General features: G+C 40.2%; 1 protein-coding gene across 2 annotated transcripts in view; it reads left to right on the forward strand.

Annotated features, from left to right (window-relative positions):
• The window catches only part of chchd6a (coiled-coil-helix-coiled-coil-helix domain containing 6a), a 74790-nt gene extending 56729 nt beyond the window's left edge, over nt 1-18061 (forward strand). Inside the window, exon 9 of one of the 2 annotated variants that reach the window (XM_005931500.1) lies at nt 17168-18061. In XM_005931500.1, the coding sequence (XP_005931562.1) occupies nt 17168-17191 (24 nt within the window). In that variant the 3' untranslated portion in view covers nt 17192-18061. Of the gene's footprint in view, nt 1-17165 lie in introns of both variants that reach the window. The other variant, XM_042224565.1, reaches the window with a different exon arrangement.
• The last annotated feature ends 5798 nt before the right edge of the window (nt 18062-23859 follow it).

Here is a 23859-nt window from a genome sequence, read left to right on the forward strand (position 1 = left end):
GTGTGTGTGTGTGAGTGACAGAGAGTGGGAGACTTTCCTCCATATATTAGCTGGTGTGAGATAACAAGGAGTGAAGGAAGACTCTTTGAAGACAGTCTTTAAAGACTACAGCAGAGCATAATAATACATATATGCGTGTGTGTGTTTGTGGCGCGTGAATAGCTTGCTACATTGCAGCTTGCTTCAACCTACTCATCAAGGTCTTTCCTCTTGATTGGCCCCCGAGGCATCTCCCTGACTTTCACCCTGTCAATTTGGAAGTTTATAAAGTTCTTCCTCCGTTTTGTGTCTTTAAAAGCTGTCACAGTTAGTTTGGTTATCGCTGAAAACTTTTTCCCAGCGCAGTAGCAGTGACACAGTAAACTCGCCAAGTGCTAGTGAGACAACAATTAGCAGAACCACATGGATAGTTTTCAAAGTTGATTGCTTAGAAGAGCTTTTAACTTACAGAGTATCAGTCTGTCCTGTTGTTAAGACCATTGTGAAACCATTTTACCTGCTAAAGTTTGACAGCCATTTGTTTCTTGTTCGTGGAGTTTGGTTATAAACTCCATATGAAGGTTTGTTAGTAATTGCATTCTAATATAAAAATGCAGACAGATTACCAACATGTTGCAGTCCCTCTGAGTATGTAACCACCGATGAGTGCAACCCATTTTCAGCAGGTTTCTTTGGGACTCGGCTAAACTCTTTGCCATATGGTTGTATTCTAGATAAAAGGGGTATTGCCGAGCGCCTCTGTCATTTAGCAGTTCAAGTGCTGTCCTGCAGCAAGTATGACCTTTTTAGAATTTCTGTTTCAAATTTATGAGGTTCTGGCTGAACTAATAGAGTTAATCACTGTGTTATCACAAACAGACTGCACATAATTTCCAAACTGGTCCCATTCAATCCCAAACTGATAGCCTACCGATTATCTCACTGATGTTTTATCTGCGTCTTCATGCACCAAAGACGCTTTTAAAACAGCAACTCAGTGCGATTGGTCGCACACCTGCTTCCTGTTATCAAAATCATTTCAATCACAAGTTCGTTGCCCACAGTCACCATCATTTAGTTTGTGCCTCAGGCTGTAGCATAACTGACTTTGTGTCATTCACTTCATTTCTTTGAGCAGCATAATTATCAGCTAGGCCTACTTTGGTTTTCTAGTTGTGCTAGAAAACCAAGCATTGCTAATACGAAAAATCTGTCAGCTGCTAATGACACTGTTCGGCTAACACTTTCCACTTGGCTAACAGCTACTGTGATAGTGTGACAAATGAGGGTTTTTATGACTGCGTAAAAGAGTACAAAATATGCTTATGTAAAGCTTTTGTACAGATATAAACTAAACATTACTCTTCTAATGTATTTTAAAATGACTGCATCTTAAGAAGGCTTGCAGGCAGAGAGCCTGGGGAAAATTCATAAATGTATTTCATCTTGTTTATAAGTAGAGCTGATGAGTAATGTCTTCTGTTTTGTGAATCAAAGTTTTAATCCTTTCAAAATTTTGCAGTGGACTGGACCATGCAAGAGGGATTACACTACAGCTGGTTAGTTATTTAATAATGATAGGAAATAAGGACGTCTCCAGAGGGGAGAGAAACACATGGCGACTTTTCATTCCTGAGCTTTTACGTGAGTGAAAGAGGGCTTAATTGGGACAAAATTGGTCCTGTTCCTTTTTTGTCTCTCAGCAGAGGTGACTGTGATGTGTTTTGATCAGTGCCACAGCAGGTCAGTAGACAGACATGCATATCGCAGACGTATTCCTGCTGGGTTATGCTTCCATCTTTATGTGTACCCGTGTGCACGTGTTTGTGTGTTTGATGACAAATGAGAGGAGGATCCCACAGAGACGGTGCAGACAACCTCTAGTCATTATCCTCTGGGAGGCTGTGCCTGATGTGGGCACTACTACATGTAACGCTTACACACTGTCCAGACACTCTGTGGGATTCTCTAGTCATTTATCAGCACTCTCAGATGTGAATACATACACAACACACACACACATCCTGTCTGTGTGGCTGGTGGGATTCTCAAGTCATTTAGCCTCAATCTAAGAGACAGCCTGCTTTTGATCAATGTCAGACGCTCACGCTCACCGTGGAGAGAGGAGTGAAAGGCAAGAAACGAGACAGACATGAGAGAGTGCTACTAAAGAGATTTGTAAAAGTCATTTGGAATATCTGAGCAGAGAAACAGAACAGACTGAAAATGTACCAAAAGATGGAAAATACACATGAAAGAGTCCTTTAATCTGAACCATCTAAATAATGTGCCACTTTAGATCTTTGCTAAGTTTGTGTCATACGAAACATATTTCACAGAAGCATAAGTATTATACTAGATACTGTAGGGCTGTTCAATATAACGATATATATCGGATGACGATATGAAAACATCTATCATTTCATATCACGCTATCGTTTGTTTCGTTTTGTCTGTTTACAGCAATATTTTTTCATCGTTTTGATGGTCACTGTATAATTTCTTAAAGTTCTCTCTTTCTCTTATATTTAATATAACCACACTGTGGCTGGACAAGCGACGGCTTTTATGCATTGTCGTTTGAAACAATGACGATAAAACCATCACATGGCTCCGCCGTCCTCTTCTTTATTTTCCACATAAACTTTTCAAAATAAAGATGAAGATTCTGTGCAGATTTTTCAAAATAAACTGAATCATGTGACATAGTATGCAGAGTGTTTACTGACGAGAAGCTAAAAAGAGCCGTCAGGGGCTAAAATAATAAACCTTAGAAACAGGCTTTTCCCCGCAGCACGCCGTGTAATAAATACTCACAAAGAAAATTGCGGTCGTTTCAACTTATGTCACACTCGACTCCAGGTACACGACGCCCAGCTGAAAACACTGCACACAAGTCGAGTTGCCCAAGCCTCACAGAATTTACAGAAAATGTAAAATATTTGTGATATATATCATTGTCTGTACTAGAGCAGGGCGATATCACCAAAAATATTTTATCACGATATACATTTGAAAATTTGCGATAACGATATAACTGACGATATAATTGACACTAGACAAAATACTTTACAATACACAACTTTATTAGTGCAAAAAAAACCCATCAATGTATTTTCACTTAAACAAGCAGCTGTTTTTTTATGTGCATTAAAGTTATATAAAAAATTAACAGTGCAAATGCAAATTCCTCGCTGACAGTTTAACCAAAAGGCATTTCCAGTGGAAACTGGCCGACATATCCTCAGCATAACCATGTATAATATCCACAAAACTTAAAAAGAGGTTATACACACACAATACGGTAATATTATGTTGAAGCACAGTACGTATCACTCCGCGAGGCTCCTGCCTACGATAGCCGTAATGCTCCCACAATCCATCAAGTGGTGCGACTTCGTAGCTTAGCAAAGCCGTACTAAAACATTTGACAGATTTCGAGCGCCGTGTACCACATAAAATCGTTTCGAGGTCAGTAAACACAACCAGAATTCATACATAAGGCACACGGGATTATAAGGGGCACTGTCGATTTTCAGACAAGTGTGCCATATTTTCCAAAAAACACGATAATAACGACGGCCCGCTAGCATGCTCTACCAAAAATAGTGCTTTGTTGTGTATCTGACAGACGAAAGCTAAACCAGTTCCACACCACTGAAGTTGCAGCATTTTTACAAACCAATTCTGGTTCATCTGTTTCATTCAACGATCCGCTTTCGCCCTTCTCATTCTCCGTCGCCGCCATGCTTTTTCCGCCATGTGCGTATGAAAACAAAGGTACTGCGCATGTGCGTTTTACCCATATTCTATTGCGATATTTCATTTTCTTATCGTTGCCCAACATTATACTGGTATTACTGTGAATGATATGATATGGCCCAGCCCTAGTCTGGACGATAGATGTCTTATATCGAGATATGAGATTTTGGTCATATTGCACAGCCCTAAGATACTGTGTGTATGAAGTTAACCAATAGTGAAATCAAAATCTTGGGAAAAAGGTCACAAACAAGCTGTTTGTCCATCACTGTCAACTTCAAATGTTCAGATGTTAGATTTAAACAGCTCATGTGGTCTCTGTAGTTACGGAGAATTGAAGCCTCTCCCACATCAAAATTGGTTAAACAAGCAGTTTCTGAACATGCAAATGGAGTGCAATGAATTCATGATTCAGTCTAATATCAGGCAACATCGTGTTTGAAGTCGTTTGGCTTGTGGACCAGGAAGTGTGCTCTTAATATGGGAAAATATAGATGCAGATATAATGAAGGATATGGCGCTATGTGTGACCATCCACAGGCCTGGCTCGTTGTATCCCAAACTTAGTTATATTTGAATTTATCTTTGAGTACCTTAGATAGAAACTGCGTTAAAGGTAAAGCCAGCCTTTATAGCTTAACAGCTGTAACACCAAGATATTTGCACAAAGCTGCGGTTATGGTAAATGATACACAAATGCACAGTTTTTATTTCATTTCTTCTCCAGTGCTTTAGAGTCGCATCTTAGAATCTTGCCTTTCCCGTGTAGCCTGTTAGCTGTCCACGTTGACGACTCCTCTGCCCCTGACAGCCATGGAGAGGTGCAGTAGGGAGTTGGCGCGGGCTTGGTGATGAGATGTCAGAGTTATCAGCTATCACGGCGTAGGAGAGTCACCCAAATAACCCAGCGTACTGAGACCGATTATCCTTGTTTTGAGGAAGGAGCCATAATTAATACCTTAAATTCCCTTCTATGCTATTTTGTTTCTGTTTGTTTTCTGTTGTTTGTTTTATAATCGTTCAATCTAAAACGCCATAGTAGGTCCTTAGACCATTAAGCAATCACTGACAGTCGTAGCAATCGAGACTGTGGGCAGGTAAGAGCCGGGACACCTCTCTGTGTGAAGTGGAGCTTTCCTTGGATCGGCAGCATCACTCACTTTTCTAATGTGCCCAGTTAATCTTTGCTCTCAGTAAGACGTGTGATATAACACGACCATCTATAAAAAAATGGATGAGATGGTAAATGAACCATTTGTGAATTGTAAAATGTAATTTTTCTTTTTAAATTGACACTGTTCCAGAGAATTGTTTGCAATACTCAGCCTCCCTCATTTATATGAAAAGGGATCTGGGTGGCTTCATTTCAGGGCTGCGTTGTAGTCAGTGAATAGGAGCATCCTGTGGCCATAAAGAGAAATGGTGTAGCATTTTTGTAGCAAGGAACACTGTTGTGATTCACAACAGCGTGGCCTGTCGAGCTGGAAACTCTGTGCAGTTTCTGCGGCTTTGTGTGCTGGTATGATTCTCGGTGGATAGCCCACCAGAAGATAAGGGGAAAGAGAAAATTGTTTCATCTTCTTTTGATAAGTCTATTCTCAAAGAAAGTCCACACTGACAATGTTGATATGCTGATAATAAATGTGTATCTGTAGCCGATCTGAATGCACAGCGACTTTCGCAAAGCCAGTGAATCACAGCAGTGTAAAACCTCATATTGATTTCTTTTTTCTTTTACCTTCAGTTTTATTGTTGATTGAACAGGAGTCATGCCGGTACAGAGATCACAGCAGCTCAGTCACTCTGCTGGTAGATAACAAAATAGACAAACAAAGTGGAGAAAAATACAAAGAAGAGGCTCAGGACAGCGAATTGGACTGAAGAAGGAGAAAATACACGTTGTGGATACAGAGAGATCTGTAGCTGGCTAGATAAGGAGGCTAGATGTGAAAGGCCAATGAGAAATAAACAGAAAGGCCTTGAGAAGTATCGGACACAGAAAGAGATGGAGTAGAAGGAGAGAGAAATGAAAAGACACATTAAGGTTTGAAGTTAAACCTGAGATTAAATGGTGACACGTAGGCGCTGGAAGTTGGTTTAAGTGGAACAAACAGCTAAAGAAACTAAGAAATGTTCAGGGAGAAAAAAACTGAGATGAATTTGTGTTCAGGACTGAGGCGAGAGACGGGCAAATAGACAGGAAGCAGAGTAGAGAAGAATGAGTAGAGTCGAGGGAAAGTAAAAAACATGATAGCAAACAGTGAGCAATTGAAGAAGTGAACGGAGAAAATGGCAGAAGGAGAAAATAATGAAGAGGAGGAGGTGGACAGTTAAAGAATAGAGGTAAGGAGGCAGGTGATGGGGAAGGGGGTAAAGCTGGACAGATGAGGGGAAGGAGAGAAAGGAGGAGGGACGGGGAGGCGACATGAGGCAAGTTGGGGAGATGATGGGGAGAGAAATAGGTGACTGTCAGGAGGTAAAAAGCGAGAAGGGGAAGATGAGTGGATACCATGAGGAGATAAGTGTTTATGGAGGAAGGGTTGGAGATGGGCAGGGGATGAAGAGATGTACACAGACACACAGAGAGAAAGGGGCATAGACGTTGGCCCCTCAGCAGTCAAAACTTAATGAAGAAGAATGAGGAGCTTCAGCTTCCTGCTGGACCTGCTGCTGACCACACGCACGTTCTCACTTAAGTATGCACTCCTCAAGTTTTGACACAAAATTTATGAAGCGAACAAACAGTTGGACTCCTTTCACCTCATTGCTATGCATGAATAAATATTACAAAGTGTCTCGTAGCTTTCTTAAAACTAGGCCTAATTAACGACCAGAGTTTCTCTCATTTTTTTGTATTTGTTCAGAGATAAACCGTCTGAGATTAAACACTTGGGCATAGGCGTTTCAGACCAACCTTCTAAATTAGTGTGAGTTGCTTTAATTGGGGCTGAAGTCTACGCAGGGCTTTTATATCCGCTTTCCAAAGGCAGAACTTTTCTGCAAAGTTGATGTACCATAGAGCAGATAGTACTTTTCATCTCTTAGCTCTCTATTTGTGACTCTGTGACTTCCTGCCCACTAGAGAGAACAGGAATAAAACCTACAAAGAAAAGATGTTAAATTATAACAAATTGTAAGGAAGCAGTGTTCAGTGGGTTTTTTATGAAAGGTGTTGAATTGATTTTTAAAAAGTGACATTCATTTGGAGCCCATTTATGTCAGCTTCGTGTTTCTGTTCTGCTCTCGCTTGTAGGTCTGTTGTGCCTCATTAATGGTGACTGCCTACAGACACTGAAGAAAAAAGTCTTAAAAGAACTGTTGAACTTTTTCTCCCTCTCAGCTCACAGTTTTGAGCAAAAGTTGACAAAGACTCAACAAAACACGATGGTATAACATGTTGTGTAATGATGGTCTGTTGACCGAAACAGGTTATTATTATTATTAATGTGGTACTATGAGTTTGGCATGTAATAAAGCAATTGCCACCATGCTTTTTTAGCACTATTTTCCCTGCTGGACTCCTGCATGTTTTGCCCCACAAAGTCTAATGTTATGACTAGATAGCCAGCAAAACGCACATCACATGGTTTTGTTTTACGTTTACATCCTGAGGAAGTTACAGAACTATCATTCTGTTAGCCGAATGGAAACTGATATAGAGTTTAGATGCTAGCTGTCACGTGTTTCATGTAATGTTCAGCGTAGGGCAGAGGTGGGTAGTAACTAATTCAGTTTGCTCAGTTACATTTACTTGAGTAACCTTTTAGAAAAAAAATGTACTTTTAGGAGTAGTTTAACTACACTGTACTTTTTCTGAGTAATACTATTATGATGTATCCCTACTCTTACTTGAGAAAATATTCTGGCTACTCTACTCAGTGTGAATAACTTTAGTGAAAACAAAAATGAATCTTACTTTGACACAAACTTAGTTTATGTCAAAGTAAGATTTGTTGTTTTATTTTCTATCTGCTGAGCCTGTTGTGCAATTTGGAGAAGTATCATATATACAAATATAGACCTATAGGGATAGGTAATATACCTACTCTAAATAATAGTTTAATATTGATTTGGAAAAGTGTTTCTCCAGCTGATATTTATTATTTTGTAATCATTATTTATATGAAGCATTTTCTTTTCCTTTTCAGACTTTAAAATACCAAAATTTGCACTAAATGTTATATTTTTGTCTGTCTGATTATCTCATTGTTAAAGATTAAGTCAGATGTTATGATCAGTTACTCAGTACTGAAGTTACTCACTACTTTTTTACTCTTCAGTAATTTTGTGGACGGCTACTTTTTACTTTTACTTGAGTAAAACTATGTTGAGGTAGTGTCGCTATTACTTGAGTACAATTTTTGGCTACTCTACCCACCTTTGGTGTAGGGTAACATTTACTGTACAGTGACATTGACTTGATGAATCAGTGAAATATACCCCAAATAATTCTAATCAAATTTTACCAATTTTAAAGCTTAGAGCTGTCGGCTGGCTCTATTTTTCTATGTTACTAGTTTAGTTCTAAAACCCAATGTTCTCATTTAAAAACAGAAATAATAAAAACACATTTTGACTCCTGAACCTAAAAAGAAAGACCAAATGATGGCAGATGCTAAACTTGTCAATATTTTCTCCTGTGATTTAGGATTGTATCAAGTATGAAATGCAATTGTCAAATTTGAAATCTCCTGACGTATCTGTTTTTAAACTTCTGACGTCTTATCTGATAGAAGATTCATTGCTTGTTCCAGGAAATCTGTAATGCTGCAGAACAACGTTACAGGATTTTAAAGCATATTAAAATATCCTGAAGGTTTTTCATCTTTTTTTCACAACAAGCTAAACGTACTATGGTTGTCATTAATGTTAAAGTTACATATCGGGTTTTTTATCTACCATTTCTACTGTTACATAATGAAGAAAGGTGAAAGTTTATTATTATTATCATGAAACTACTATAAATATGAGAAGATATAAGCTTACAGTTCATGATTAAAAGTCAAATATCTAAATGTACATTGGTAAAATATAAAATAAGTATAAATATATTTGAGAGACCAAGGCCAATCAGATATTTTTAACTGTCATGTTTGGATTTAGCCCATCAAAATCTGTAAGAAACGCTTTCTCACAAGCAACTTCTGAAAAGTTATTGCTGAAAATTCAACTTTACCTTCTGCACAGCATTTTCTAATTTTCCAGATTCTTGATCAAATTACTGCAGCAAACATATAAATATATTAACATTATAACATTTATGCTGCTCTGTGCCTATTAAACTGAAAAATATACAGAACCTAAAACTCTGTTTTTCCACCTGTGATGTTGGTGTATAAAAACTTTTTTTCCATTAGTGCAGTGAGTAAGTCACTCTCCCTGTGGATGCAAAGGTCAAAATGCTCACTGAGAACAACACATTTGTAAAAGTTCACATCCTTGCAGTTTGTTTGGAGTCTGTAGATTGTTTTTGGCCGTTACATTGTCACGTTTTGTATTCATTGCTGCATGTTTAAAGACTTTTGCTGACACAAAATCAGAAAAACATATAAAACATAACTTGTTTGTGCCTCATTGCATGTCGTCCGTGTGACTCAGAGTGTTTTTGTGTATCTGTGTGTTTATTGTCGAGTCCAGAGAGAGAGTTTAATGCTGTTGTCATGGATATCTGAGTCAGTGAAGAACAGCCTTTTTTTAATTTTTTTTTTATAAAGAACAGAGGGATGGACTTCAGGACACTCTAATGTGTGTTTTTAAATAAAATAAAAAAAATACGCCTCTGTTCTTTGGAACATCTATGCTTTGTTGTTCTGCCTGACAAAATGCCAACAGTGAAGGGGGAGAGAAAAAATGTCCATCAATCATCTCACCTTTCATGTGTAGACTTACCTTTTTTATAGACACAATCAAATATAGACACATACACAGTAGACATGCCCGGCTATATTTACATCAGGATCTGGGTTTTGTTCAAAAGTTTGTCAGTTCGTGAGTGTAAATGTTCATCGGTTTGTTTTTGCTGTACTCTGTTTGTTTTTGTTTTTTTATCTTTCTTTAAAGATTTTCCTTCATCTGTCAGTTTAGTTTCTCTGCCTTTGCTTCATTTTAAACCAGCACCTTTCATCTCACTTCTTAGTCTGTCTGCAACTCTTTCTCTTTTCTTTCTCCGCGTCTTTCCCGCTCTCTTTGTCTCTCTTGTTTTATTCAGTCTTGTCTCCTGTTTCTTTTTTTTTTCTTGCTTTCTCTCACCCGCTTCCTTCATTTTTCTCTCCCCCGCGCCGCAGCTGACTTATTGATTTCATTTTCATACTGTTGGCAGTTGTTCCCTCCTTCATAAACCATCAGCGTTGCCTCCTTTCAAGCCGGCATTGATCATTGTACAGCCGATCACAACCAATCTCCACTGAGCATCATTATCTGCTCTCGCTCTTCCTCTTTTGTTGTCTCCTCTGTCTTGTATTCTGTGCTTTGTGGGTTGTATTTTTCAATCTAGCTATTCGGTGCTGTGGAGTTCTGTACATTTAGTTATTTGGGTAGTGAAGTTTTGTCTCCCCCCCGCCTTATATTCTTGAATATTATGAGAAACGAAACTAAGCAGCAGGCTTTTCTACCTTCAGAAGTCGGGACTTTAGGACAGGTTGTTTGGCGTAACACGTGTTTCTCTTCCACTAGTACCTGCTTGCCTAAGCTTGACTCAATTTTGGGGGGTTTTCATTACCTGGAACCAGGTACTTTTTTTTAAGTAGGGTTCCAATAAAAGTATGAGAGCATCAGGATTTGGCCAGTCCTCATGTAACTGGTGTTAATGAAAAAGAGTACTGCAATTAAAAGACTTATGTTATGTATTTCAGTCAAAAAGTTCTGCTTTCTGGTTTGCAAATCTCTTCAATAATCGTACTTGCTAAGTTGTACGTACTTAGCAAGTACGTACAACTACTTATACCAGCTGTTTTGTTGCACGTTGAACTTTTTCTAAGAGCTGTAGCACACGTCTTTCTCCTCCTGCACGTCCCCTCTCTCCCTCTGTCTCTGTATTTCCCTTTCTCTGTCTTTTGTCGCGGTGCGAGGAGCGATCGAACATCCCATCAAACCATATCCAGAGCCTCTGCTTCTTCTTTCATCCGGTGGCCCTCAGACACCACAAAGCTTTCAAACAAGGGCAGAGTTGTGGGGGTGGGGTGGGGGTAGAGTTGAGGGTATTCTCAGCTGCCTCCTGAGGAGCATTTTCACCATCTTTTGTGCTCTTTCCTCGCTGTATCCTGACCTTTCTGAGCGCCACCACTCCCGTCGGCTCGCGCCACCAGACCCCCTACTCTGTCTCCCTCTTTCTGTTTGCTCCAACAGGGGTCCCGATAATAATTCAGCACGGTGCCGTATTGTGTACTATTGAAAGCCACCTAGGCTGCATAAGCAATTGACACACTTAGTTGTTTTTTTTTGGTTGTTGTTGTTTTGTTTTGTTTTCTGGGCACACACCAGACCGCCATTCTGGTCGGCATTTTATCGGCCCCTCTTGTGTGTGCTTAGGAAGAGGTTTTGTGGAACCAAGACCACCAGCTGGGATAAGAGAGGACAACAGCGGGGCTTTTAGGTGGGTCTTTCACTGGCTTTTGTCACCCCGAAACAGCCACAACATTATCGGAACAGTCCACTTTCTACCAGCCTCTCCTTTGTGTCCCATTGTGACTCAATCCGTCAGTCTCTCCACTTCTTTTTTTTCCTTTATGATTTGAAGCCTGCCTTTCCTTTGTGATTGCTCTTCATTCACACCCTGTATTTCTAAAAATATCGATTTCCTTCTCTCCGTCTCTTCTCTAGCCCTATTGTAAATAAAAAAATACCAATGTTTTATTACCCGCTTGCAGAGCTGTTGGGTTTTCATGTGAAACCTGTTTTCATGTAAATATACTGCAGGCATTTGACGTTCTTTTGTCCCACAAATCCACAAAAAGCAGCACGTTATATATTTATTGTACTAAACAATGACATCTGAACTTCATTTACTGGATTTATAAAAGTCTCATTTCTTTAGATTTTGTGAGGAAAATGGGAAGTAGATGCAGATGTTTACTGAAATGGGCAAATATCTGTAGAAATGCGTTGCATGGGGCAACAACAGAGTTTGTAGTTTTACATGCTTCAACATCACTTTTGGTACGACCCACTGGTTTCTTCATCCCAGCCTGAACTTTCAGGGCAGCTTCCTTGTCATTCCTTTAAGTAGTTCTCAGGAATAGTTCCCCAGCTTCTTGAAGGACGTTTAAAGCTCTTCTTTGGATGTTTCTGCCTTTTGTTCCGTTCTCTGACACGATGTTGTTAGAGTAAGGCCTTCCCCACATAATATCTCTTCCTGCTGATTTTCAGTTCAGTAGTCATATTAGGATAGAAATCTTGGATCAATCAGAATAACTCACAACAACACATTGATTTGCAGTGACCCTCTCTTCTAAAGAGACTTATTTTATTTCCTGACTTAATTTAGTGTCTCCCAACTCATTACAAAACATCCTTCCCTCTCTTGTGGGGCATATAATTACAGATGAGGTTTGTCAACATAAAATTTGAATTCACTTTTTTTAGCAGTTGCTTTCTCCTTTTTTCGTCATTTATCAAGAAAACACTGGAATCTTTGTCTTGTTTTTCAGACAGCTTGCTGCTTTCCTCGGCCTTATATCTTTGGAGTCTTTTTTTTTTCCCCACTAAGTGAAAATACTTAGTAGCTCCCCTCCCACTTCTTGTTTTTGATAGAAGTGGAGGCCAAGTGATGATCTAGGTTGCCTAAAATGAACTTTGTTAGTGGAGCCAATCTAGTACGTGTTCTCCTCTACATTCCCCTCCATCTTCATCCCTCTGTCCCTCAGCAGTGGAGTGGTCAGGCCTATCAACCGCAGAGCCTCACCTGGGAGCCCCAATTGCCTGCCAGTCATCAGATAAAATGGATTTCCAATTGAGTCAAGGCTCCCAGGCTGGGTGCGGAGTGGGGAACAGCCTGACTCTGCTCTCCTACCTCTCCTGACTTTTTGTTGTTATTTATTTCTATCTCCTACAGTGGTCAGCCCCGGTCTCTCTTCTCCTCTCTTCAGTCCCTTCACTCTGCCTCTTTAATCTTCTAGCCGGAGCCACATGAACTGAAAATAGGCTCACTGTAACAGCCCGTAACCATAACCAAGGCACTAGCTGGTCAAAAGTCTGAAAGAACCTCAGCAAGTCTTCATAGTCGGTGACTACTTTAATTTAGAAGGTGTCTTCAATTAGAGCAGGGGTCTCAAACGTAAATGAGCTGTGAGCCACTGCTGGCACTGTCATCTCATTCAAAGGCCACTTTAGTGTTCAAGTAGGACAAAACAAACAAGAAAACACCCTCAAATATTTCCAAAAATGTTGTTTTGTTTTTATAAATTTCAAATGTTGTATAACAAGACAAAACTGCAAACATGAACACAATCTTTGTTTCTTCTCACTCTTAACTAACTGAAGCCTTTCACTGAACTACCAAATAAAAACACTGGAACTCTCCTACTGGCCCGACATGTGGCAGCACTTGTTATAAGTTTATTCATATATAACAGAATAAAAATAAGTTATAAGTGTTTTGTTTACAAATAACTCTCTCACTGAACTAACACAGCCAATCCCTCAACATGTAAGTGCTCTCTGCTCATATTGCTTTCATATTAAACCATTTTTTGCTTTTTAAAAGAACTAATTTAACATTGTTCTTAACAACAAACAAATCCTCGCTAACAAAAAAAGGTTCAAGGGTCAAATTTCATTAGATTTCTTTACGTCAATATACAGGCCACAAGCAGGGGTGACATGGGCCACAAGTGGCGAGTTTGAGCCCCCCTAGATTAGAGCAACAGGTGGGAAATCCATTAGTTACTTTTTGCTCGTTAGTACAGTAGATGTGGAAAGAACTGCTCAGAGGGCTAATTAATCTGTTTAATAATTTGTTGTGTGTAAACTTTGTCATACTACACAGGCCACATGCAGCCTGCTTTCAGCTTGACTGAGCCTGACCGGTGACATCTCCTCTCTGAAGTTTAGCTACATATCTAATCCCCAAGATTCTTAAAGTGAAGAAGGGGGGGTCATTTCAACATCACATCTTAGTTTTTCTGCATTGTGTAAAAATGCTGTAAATGAAAGGAGTTTGTCAGCGTGACTCTTTCTTTCTCTGTAATAATTGTGTCAAATTCTAGAGAAAGTCCCTGTAGTTCCCGGCCCAGACCGTCTCGTAATCATAAAACAACGTGTTTATTAATTCACAGAAAATATTTAACTGTGGAAAACAATAAAAAAACCCAAAAACAAATGAATGGTAATCAGGAAGAAATGTTTTAACAGTTATGAAACACTGGTAAAAGTCCAAATGTTTGCCCTCCTTCACATTTTCCAAAGCTGTCAAGTGAGCTGGATCGAAATCCAGGCGGATTTTGGCTCCCTGCTTTAAACACTCACAAGACTCTGACAACAGAGTCCATCTGCTTTGAGAATTTAAATCGTACAAAAGAAAAATGATCAGGTGAACTTGATCCTGGAATGTAAAAGATCCCATGTCAATGTTTTAAAGCCATAATACAGGTTCATTTGTTAGCTGGTTTGCAAAGGTGCCGTTCAGCATGCTGTACATTTCTAACTAGAGTTCTTGTCTCTCTTATAAGGGTTTTTTCGTTTTCTTTGTCATTTTCGATGTACAGATTGTAATTGTGTCCTATCATTTTTCTGTTTTGCGTATCCAACTCACTCTTGTTTTCTTTCATGGTCAAGACTCTTTTCATGTCTGTTACTTTTCAGCGAGCGAGCCAGTATTAGATTTCTTCTTCACTAAGGTAAACAACAGGAGAGGAGATACGCCTTCATGGCTTACATTATTATAAATGAACACAAACTACTCGTGTGAGCAAAAGTGTATAGAGGAGAATGAAGAGACACTGGAAGGACAAAAAAAAAATCAGTGAAATAGAAGAGTCAAGGAAAGTGACAGAAGAATTGAAAGGGAATGGGAGATGAGGAGACTAAAACAGAGGCATCAGATGAGAGGACAAAAGAGGGGAGTCATATTGATCACACTGCTCTGTAAGTCTCTCTGTGGTTATAATGGTTTGAGTTTCACAGCTGGAGTGAACTCTGCAGTGCTTAGAACAGATACCACGTGCTCTCAGCACACACATGCACATATATAGCACATCCATATACGCAGTGTGTCTAGCAGGCGGCTTCAGGTCAATGCGCCCCCAGCTCTCAGTCAATTGAGCTCGTTGCATCGTTCCACTTGGGCTAACCCTCCTCCCTGCTGCTGTCTAGTCTTTGAGGCCAAGTGGGGCAGAGTTGGATCAATTTTTTTTTTGACTTGGAATCCAAAGCAAATTTGCAAGAGATTCATTTTACGATAAAGAACCTTGGGTTAAAAACAGATTTTTTTTTTATAGATGATTTCCGATCATAGAACTAAGCTTAATGGGCAGTTTGAGTTGAAATATATGAGAGGATCGGGACAAGTTATTGCTGTTCATTTTTAGGGGAACATCCATGTAGCGAGAGACATGTAAAGTCTGTTTGGGGCCTTTAGCTAAAAAATAAATAAATAAACAAAGGTAAACACCTGTTTCTGTTTCCAACACAACATTCTGTCATAGTTTGTGTTGTCTGTACATGTAGCGTTGCGTAGTTGTTGCCATTTTTGTGTGACCTCAATAAATCCAGGGGAGTACTAATCACGCCCTGTCCACAGAATTTACATGAAAAAACGAAAATTTCAGTCAGCTACAAAAGTGCTCTTTGCAAACGCTCGACAAAATTTCACACGAGCTTGTGCTGCTGTCTTATGAATGCGTTACATGTGCTTCCTTGTACTTGATTGCTTCACATTTGCACTTGAAAAATAATCATAGTATATCTGATCCTCCATTTACAGCGAGTGTTGAACTTTCCTGTGGAAATGAGCTTATATAATAGCTAGGAGTCATCTCATTAGGTAATGTCTCTGTTTTCAAAGGAAAAGTTCTGAAAGACCTTCACATATGAGACCAATTATCTGTCCATTAGTTTTATACAATATAGCTGTATATATTCTGTAAAATGTATTACCTTAGCATTTCAAAAAGCTGCCTTCCAAAAGGTTGTAGAAACAGCTCTGTATGATGTCAGGGCTCAAGTCAAATTAGCGTGAGATTAGTTTAGTTTGTTGGTATCGCTCTTAGAATCACTGCGCCAGCAATTCAAGGTGTTAATTGATCGTTGCCATTTCACATGAGAGCTCACAATCTGAGCGAACCCCTCTCATGGTACATAAGACAAGGTCGCTGGAATGATGGTGTCAGACGCGTCTTCTTTCCAGGACGATTTGTTGCTAGGGTTTCAAGGACCGCATTGATCTTAGGTTGAAGGATGAAGGTTGCACTCCGTGGATCAATTGCATGCAGCTGTTTTTAAATAGCAGGAAGGTACGCCTGATAGGCTGCGCATGCTGGAGCTTGGAGGTCATTTTGTTTGAAAGCTGCAACAACTGCAGCAGAAAAATGCTCGTACGACAGAGACTTTTTCTTGAAGGTTTTTTTTTTTTTTTTTTTTCCACAATTGTGAATCTAGTGACCAAAACCTTTTTATTATAGCTTTGAAGCATCAGCTGTATGATCTAAACCCTTTTTTCCCCCTTCATATTGATTTAGATGGATGAATGTTTGAAGGCCAGGACACTGACACCGTCATCCCTGTTTGGTTTTGTGCTGCTCATACAAATACTAAATACACAGTGTACTGATCAGCCACAACATTTAAACCACCTGCCTGAAATCGTCCCTTTAATGCCACACAAAGACTCCATCAGGGCATAGACCCAGCAGCTCTTGGGAGATTCTGTAGTATCTGGCACTGGGACATTGGCAACGCATCCTTTGGGCCCGGTGGGATACTTAATCGAATTCAGATCTGTGGTGGTTGGAGGCTGGGTCAGTGCCCAGGGCTCTTTGTAAAGCATTACCTGAGCAATTTGATAGGTGGAGTTTTTCTCCATGGGGCTGGATGTGTGTCCACAGTGTGTACAGTGTGTGTGTTCTTGGTCTACAACCACGTTTAGTTGCAGTTTGTAAGTCTCAAAGTAGCATTAAAGGTGGTCAGTGATAGTCACTCCACTCGTCAGTTGTTTAAATGTTGTAGCGTCAATTTTTTTTTAAAAAATATCTGACAAAATGATGACAGAATTTCTCATAAACCTCTTGAAGTTTCTTTTTATTTTTTGGGTTTGCTTATTTCCATTACCAGAGTAATCCCTAGTCTTACCCGCCTGACCTTTCAGCTGTGGTCAGTTAAAGGTGGCAGAGAATAAGCAAAACGGGGACAACCCTTCCACCTAAGAACTCCTTCAAAGGTCAGCAGGCGTGGCTGCTGTGCAGATGGACTAATTCTGTTCTTTCTTCTCTCTCAGAACCTGCTGGTCAACCACGGATGAAGAGTGGGAGGAAAAGGGTAAAACCGTTACATGACGACAAGCTTTTACTTAAGCACTAATGGCAGCACTGTGGTCGCATTCTTGTTTTGCTTTATGAAAGAGATGGTTTGCTGTTAGCATGCCTTTTTTTGTGCTTTTTTTTGTTATTGTGCTATTTATCTGCGGTGTGATCCGTTACACTATTATTCTGCACTGCTACATACTACAGAGAAGTAAACAACAAATTAGTGTGTATATTAGACTCACTGTAACGGGTTGAGGCGGTGCACTTTCAATTCAGTCATTTATGAGCGCTGTGATAAAGTATCTGCACTCTTCATGATTCCCCTTTTATTTGGTGCGCTTCTCACATTTACATGTTTTAGATCATCAGGCTTAGATGACTGTTTACTCTTAATAAATGACATCATTTAAACTCTCTGACTAATATCAAAATTTGCCTGATGATGTGAAGCATGTAACTGTGCTACAAAATGAGAAATCAAGAAGGGGGCAGATGATTTTTGACAGCACTTGAATGAGATCAGTGGAAAATGTTTCTTAAAATCTGACTTGTAAAGATCCATTCAGGGGCACTCCTCCATCAGCTGAATGTGGAGATCAGGTTACGTCCAAACCCGTGCTAAATTTTGAAGGGTTAAAAAGACTGGAAGTCATTTAAGAAGTGAGCTGAATCAGGTGCACAGGGACCGTCCTTGTTTTGATCTCAGATTGAAAGAAGAACTGACTCACTTGTTTTTCTTTTGAGCTTTATAGATTTGTATTTTTTTAATGACACAGGAATATGCTCAGGTAATCCTGGCCATGACTTTAATTCATCAGACCCGTGATGTATTATATGAGTTTATTAAACCATTCATATCCTCTCACGGTTTTGTGTCTTTAGTTGTGTGTTTGTGTGCCTAATTCTGCCTTGCTTCCACTTTTAATAGCTGAGTGAATTTAATTTCACTGCAGTGGTTTATTCATTTCTCTAAAGAAATGCAAAAAAAGGAACCTTGGGACATTCTATATAGATGAAGCACCATCCATGATAATCTATTAAAACCTTTCTAAGTCGTTTTGAAGGTACGGTTCAACTCAGGCTCAGTTTGAAAATGAAATGCTGCCATTGAGCAAACTGTTCTGTGACTTTTAGTGACTTTTTTTCCTAATAAATCTGTTTGAAATCAGTTTAAGAGACTGTGAGCTGAAAAATAAAACCCATTAACCCCCATTACGGGTTAAAAAATAATGTCAAAAGCAGGTTTCCTCTCAAACATAACTCAAAACAGTGGAGATGAAGAGAGTCATGTTAATATTTATTGTCAAAGATCAGTGAGAAATATTGGCAAAAGTAGATCAATGTGCTTTGTTTTAAATTAAGAGTCTACCAGCTAATTTGTCTTTCTTTTTTCAAATTGTGATTTTTAAGGCCTCTCAAGCCTAGAGACCAGTTGGCAATCCCCCACCAATGTCTGGTCTCGAGTGGTCGCTGGGTTCTCACAGAACGGATGTAGCACCAAAACCCTCACACAGTTTGTGTGAAACATGCTAACTTGTCGCTGACCAGTCTCCAGGCCTGCATGAATGCGCTTATAGCAGTTGATTTTACAGCAACAGCTAGCAACCTCCAGAAACTTTTTGCCAGTGAATACAAATTCTTCCCTACCAGTAAGTGGTTGCCAACGATTCTCTAGGCCTGTGTAAGAGGAGCCTAAAGGCTTTTTAATCTGTGCTGTTTTTATGTGCCAAATGCCAATCAGCTGGCATGCAAACAGAGGTTTCTAAAGAAGATACAGAAACAAGTGGATACTTCCAAACGTTTTCACCCAAGTCACGTAAGAAATAAGAAACCGCTGTGAAGATTTTTTCCTGCTGCTACATGAATGGAATAGAAATATTGTAATTCCTGGTTTCATTGTTGTTGGTGGGGCCAGCCTCTCTCGCATCATACAGACTTCACATACTTGCAGAGTTACTGTTTTATTTTTTTTATCTCATTGATATTACCCCACTGTGTCCTCTTACCTGTCTTAAAGTAGAATCAGATCCACACATAAAATGATTATGCTAGCCAAACACACTAGCTTTTACTGTTAAGGGCAATGCATTTTTAATTTGTACTGACTCGGTCAGCAGTGCACAGTTCCTCTATGTAGCAGCTCGTGCTCGTTTTTTGACAGAAAGCCAGTTTTATATATTTCAGGCAGTAAAGCAAAAAGGAGCTGCCACAGAGAGCACACTGCACCTGCTCATTAAGGGAGCTGACTTGTACTGTAAAGCTACTGATGTGTGCAGTATGAAATCAGATCACACAACAAAAGCTGATTATTGAGTGACTCTTTGATTTAAACTGAATGAATTTATTTTTGCCATACAGACACACCACTTACTCTTCTGCTGTGACGGGGCACGCTCAGTATTATCTGTACTACCTGTGCTATCAAACCCCACTTTGTGTTATTGCTGACTGAGCTGCAAAATAACAAATAGAAGCTTTCAAATGTCCCTAAAATGCTCTGCATTACTTTGCTTGAGCCCAGAGAAGATTTTCAGACTGTGTGACCTCCAGTACCAAGTCCTGACTGTGAAGTTGTGAAATAGCAGCGCACAGCCTGCCACTTTTCCAGTCTTCATCCCAGTATAGGGAATGTTTCCTCTCATAAAAGTAGCAGATAAATGTATGTTGTTAAAACTAGAGCCGATATTGGCTATATACAAACTATATCGGCACTGGCTAATATATTAATAATTAAAATTAGTTCATATTAAAACTAAGTAATCGCCACCAGAGTGGACTCTACAATTTATCTACTGCAACGTGTTCAGAACGCAACAAACCAGCTGATCCGAGCAGAAAATCTAAACAACTAATCTGGTAAAGTTCATTTTTCAACTGCATTCTTATATTATCCTAGAAAGCACTTATAAATAATTGCACATAATAAATGTTTAGAAACTCTGCATGTTTCCTGTGTCTGAAAGAAAAAAATACATTTATGTATGGGCATTTAATAAATAATGAAACCTCCTGCATGTCGTCATGTTTCAGGCCGTTTAGGTAAGGCTTGTAGGCGCACGTCAGGAGCATTTTTAGAAGGGACTGCTTTGCTTTTACTTTTTTCTTTTCTTTTCTACCAAACGCCCCGTCCTCCCTGTAGCTGTCAGACTGCTTGACTGCACGATAGCACCTGTAGCACTGTAATCTGAATGCATTGCTCGTCTTTACTGAATCTTTATGAAGGAAAAAAATAAAATTTTTTGATTGCTTGATGGCTTTATGGAAACCTCACTGTATGTGAAGAGATGCATTTTTGAATAAGTTGAAGCATGATGGGATTTTTATATTTCAGGGTAGCAAAATAGAATTTGACACCTGTTTTATTTAACAAAAATTCATTTTCATGTTTAAAAAAAAAATGAAATAAGAGGAAGGAGAGCTGTACGGACTGTTTCATGGCAGTGGTGCAACTTGTACAGCTGGGGATGTTCCCTTTGTCCTCTGAGGTGTGCAGTAATGCACTTGATTGACTTAATGTAACAAGTTTGACTCAAGTGGCTACATTTTCCCTCCTCGGGGTAATTCCTCCTGAGTTGTAGCTTTAAAATCTGTATTGAGGCTGCGGTAATTGGCTTGGAGCAGGAGTTAGGCTGACAACGGCTCTGCTGCTATGCACCTCACAGTCGAGGTGTTGCACGCGCACACACACACACACACACACACGGGCACTAGCGGCCAATCTTAATAAAAGAAATGACACGGAGGTGGAGGAGGGAGGGTAGAAGATGCGGTCTCGCAGATGTTGCTACGGTAACAGCGGTGAGCAAGGGCTGGGAAGCTGCAAGGCAGCAAGTTAGAATGGAGAAGTGAGGGAGACGACAGTCGGCGCATTCAAATGCGTCCTCGCTCTCTCCCCGTTGATCCCGTGTCATACCCAATTACCACTGCAGCGAGGGGAAGAGGGGGAGAGTGGGGGATGTACAGAGAATACGGGAGGAGAAAGCGGAGCGTTCAGGGGTCTGCTTGAACCTTTCACAAATTTAAGAGATGGCGCACGTGCTCGTGCAGAGGTAAACACCCACGCCTGTTGTTACACGTTTGCAAGGTTGTGGGGGGGGAAACAGTGTGCTCATGAAAATAGAAGCATGTAGACTGCCAGCGCATCTCTGCATACACTACATACAGGCTTTCTTTTCTGCTGGCAGTCCGCCATGAAATACAGACCTCCCATTTCTAATTTGTTGAGTTCTGGCTGTGTGGGGCTTTTTTGTCCTCCTAGAAGTCATCAGTGAAACCTGGGATCATCAAAATTTCGCTGCAGGGGGGAAATATCACACCTGAAGTGTGGGTCCTTTGATGTAGCCAGGCCTCACTTATTTAAATGTAAATACACTGTAAACTCTGGCCCCTTAGATAATAACCAAGGATGGACTAGAACAATAACTCAACCTGGGAATTTGATTCAGTCCCAGGCCCCTCTGTTCAATATCTGTGGATGTAACGGGTATCAGGTTGGGAAGTTATCCTGATTACAGTGTGCAAAATGTGCTTTGACTCTAGGTGTAGCTTCGAAATCTCACTGAATCCACTGATCCCAGCACAAGGCCACACACACAAAACCTTTAGCGGAAACACTTTTTGACACAAGACCAAGAAGTGCAAGGCGTTGTACAAATGTCAGAAGTATCAAAAGTAATAAAAAAAATAATTGCACACAGTCACTGAAACACAGCCTTGGCTACAGTTGGCGACCTCTGAAAGAAACTGCAGTTCCCCAAACGGCCACTCAGCATTAAATCATCACACAGAGTTGCATATTTAAAATGCACAGGATGTTTTGTTCTCCAGAGCTAATGTCTCCCTTTATGACAGATGGATGGGGTTCTCTCTCTTTTTTACACAGCTGACCTGTTTAACTTGTATTAGAGCTATGCAAATTAAAGATGAGACCACTCTGAGGGACAGGTGGGTACACTCTAACCTAGTTTTCATTGTCTTAAAACTAGAAACCCATTTAATATCACAGACACACCTCACTAAGCTCATTAGCTAGCCAGTGGTAGATTTGGCTGTAGCTTCTAATCCATATGTATGACTACATCCAATTACAAGCAAAAAAAGACATAGCAATCCCCAAAATGTCAAACTCGAGGCTTGGAAGTGACATCACACGCTGGTTTGTGAGCCGCTGTCTGTGGTCGAGAGTTAGAACCACATCCTGAGAGGTCAGTCAGCTTTTTGCCGTTGCTGTATTATTGCTGGTCATGATGCATGATGACCGTGTGGTAATAACACTGTCCTAAAGCCTTTAGGGTTTGAGTTTATGATGCACTTAAGTGGTGTCATGTATTAAATGAGCACTCAGCAGGCAGAGCAGGCCTGATCTAACGCCCCTCTTCACCACAGTTCTCCTGAACTGTTCTTGCACAAGACACAAAAGCCCAGTTTCTCTCCCTGCAGCGAAACTGATGAGTAATTGATCATTATGATTTTCCGTGGAATTTCAATATTACCGAAGATTAAGGATTATATTGCCTGGTTTTAAAGGACTGTTTGTTAGTGTTGCTAACTCATATTAAATACTGTGATATAAAGTAGTGGATCATTTGAGAAAGATCCCTTATTCAAACACATTTAACGTTTTAGATTCAAGACTGCCACCTCCACCAAACTCCATGCAACCGACCCCCACTCACAACCCCCCACCACATATGTTTACCCACATACACACACACACAGACACGCACATTGATGCCACACCTGCCACAAGGGAAATCAATGAGTCTTTCTGCTATCTCTCCTCTCCATCAGATTAACAGAAACACTGACATCTATTAGCCCAACACTCCATCTGTTCAGCAGTGTGTGTGCGTGTGTGTGTTTCCTCTGCAGAGGCCTTCCCTCACTACATTGCTCCTCCGATTAAATACTTCCACTCCTCTAATGCCATTAAAAGGATGAGAAAAGGTGGATGAGGGGATGAGAGAGAAGCAGCAGAACGGGACAGGGGGAGAACGGTCTGCTTAACCTCCGCCGTCCGACAGAGCAAGCAAACGTTTAGTAAGAGAATGATTTAATCCCCCTGTAGTAGCCCGGATTAATCCTCCGATTTATCACTGCCTCGCTCTTTTCTCTGGGCCTCGCTGTCATTTTCTCTCCCCTCTCAACCGTTTCTTCATCCCCTCTTTCTTCCTCTGTAATGCGTCTGGTTCTGATTGGCTTAATGCCGTTTAATGTGGTGACTTCCCTTTATCTGCCCATTGTCATTATTCTCTCTTAGGGACAAAGGGTTGCTATAGTGAGGTTTCCAGTGGTTTAAAATGGTACTGACATCAGTTTGTGTGTATTGTGGACTGTTCAGGGCTGCTCACTGTGAGGCTGAAAGTAGGCAGCGTGCTGCTTGGTGCTGAATGCTTAAACCAACATGTTGCACTCTGTATGCTAGCATACTGATTAGCAGGTATTTTCTCTATGCCTATAATCTCAGTTTAACTCGTTGTCATGCTTTCCCAAAGCTATTGTGTAACCGAACCCTGAGAGCTGAAAAACGGTTGTGTTTTCAGTGAACATAACACATTGGTGGACCACATCTCCCTCTTCCAATAAATAAAGAAATACAAAATTATTCTGTCTGTCAGTGTTGTGTAGGCTTAATGTGAGGGTATGCAAAAGTGACCCTGAAAGG

This window comes from Haplochromis burtoni, unplaced genomic scaffold (genome assembly GCF_018398535.1).
Source record: "Haplochromis burtoni strain Fernald_Lab_line unplaced genomic scaffold, NCSU_Asbu1 Contig_141, whole genome shotgun sequence".
In the NCBI taxonomy this organism is placed as follows: domain Eukaryota; kingdom Metazoa; phylum Chordata; class Actinopteri; order Cichliformes; family Cichlidae; genus Haplochromis; species Haplochromis burtoni.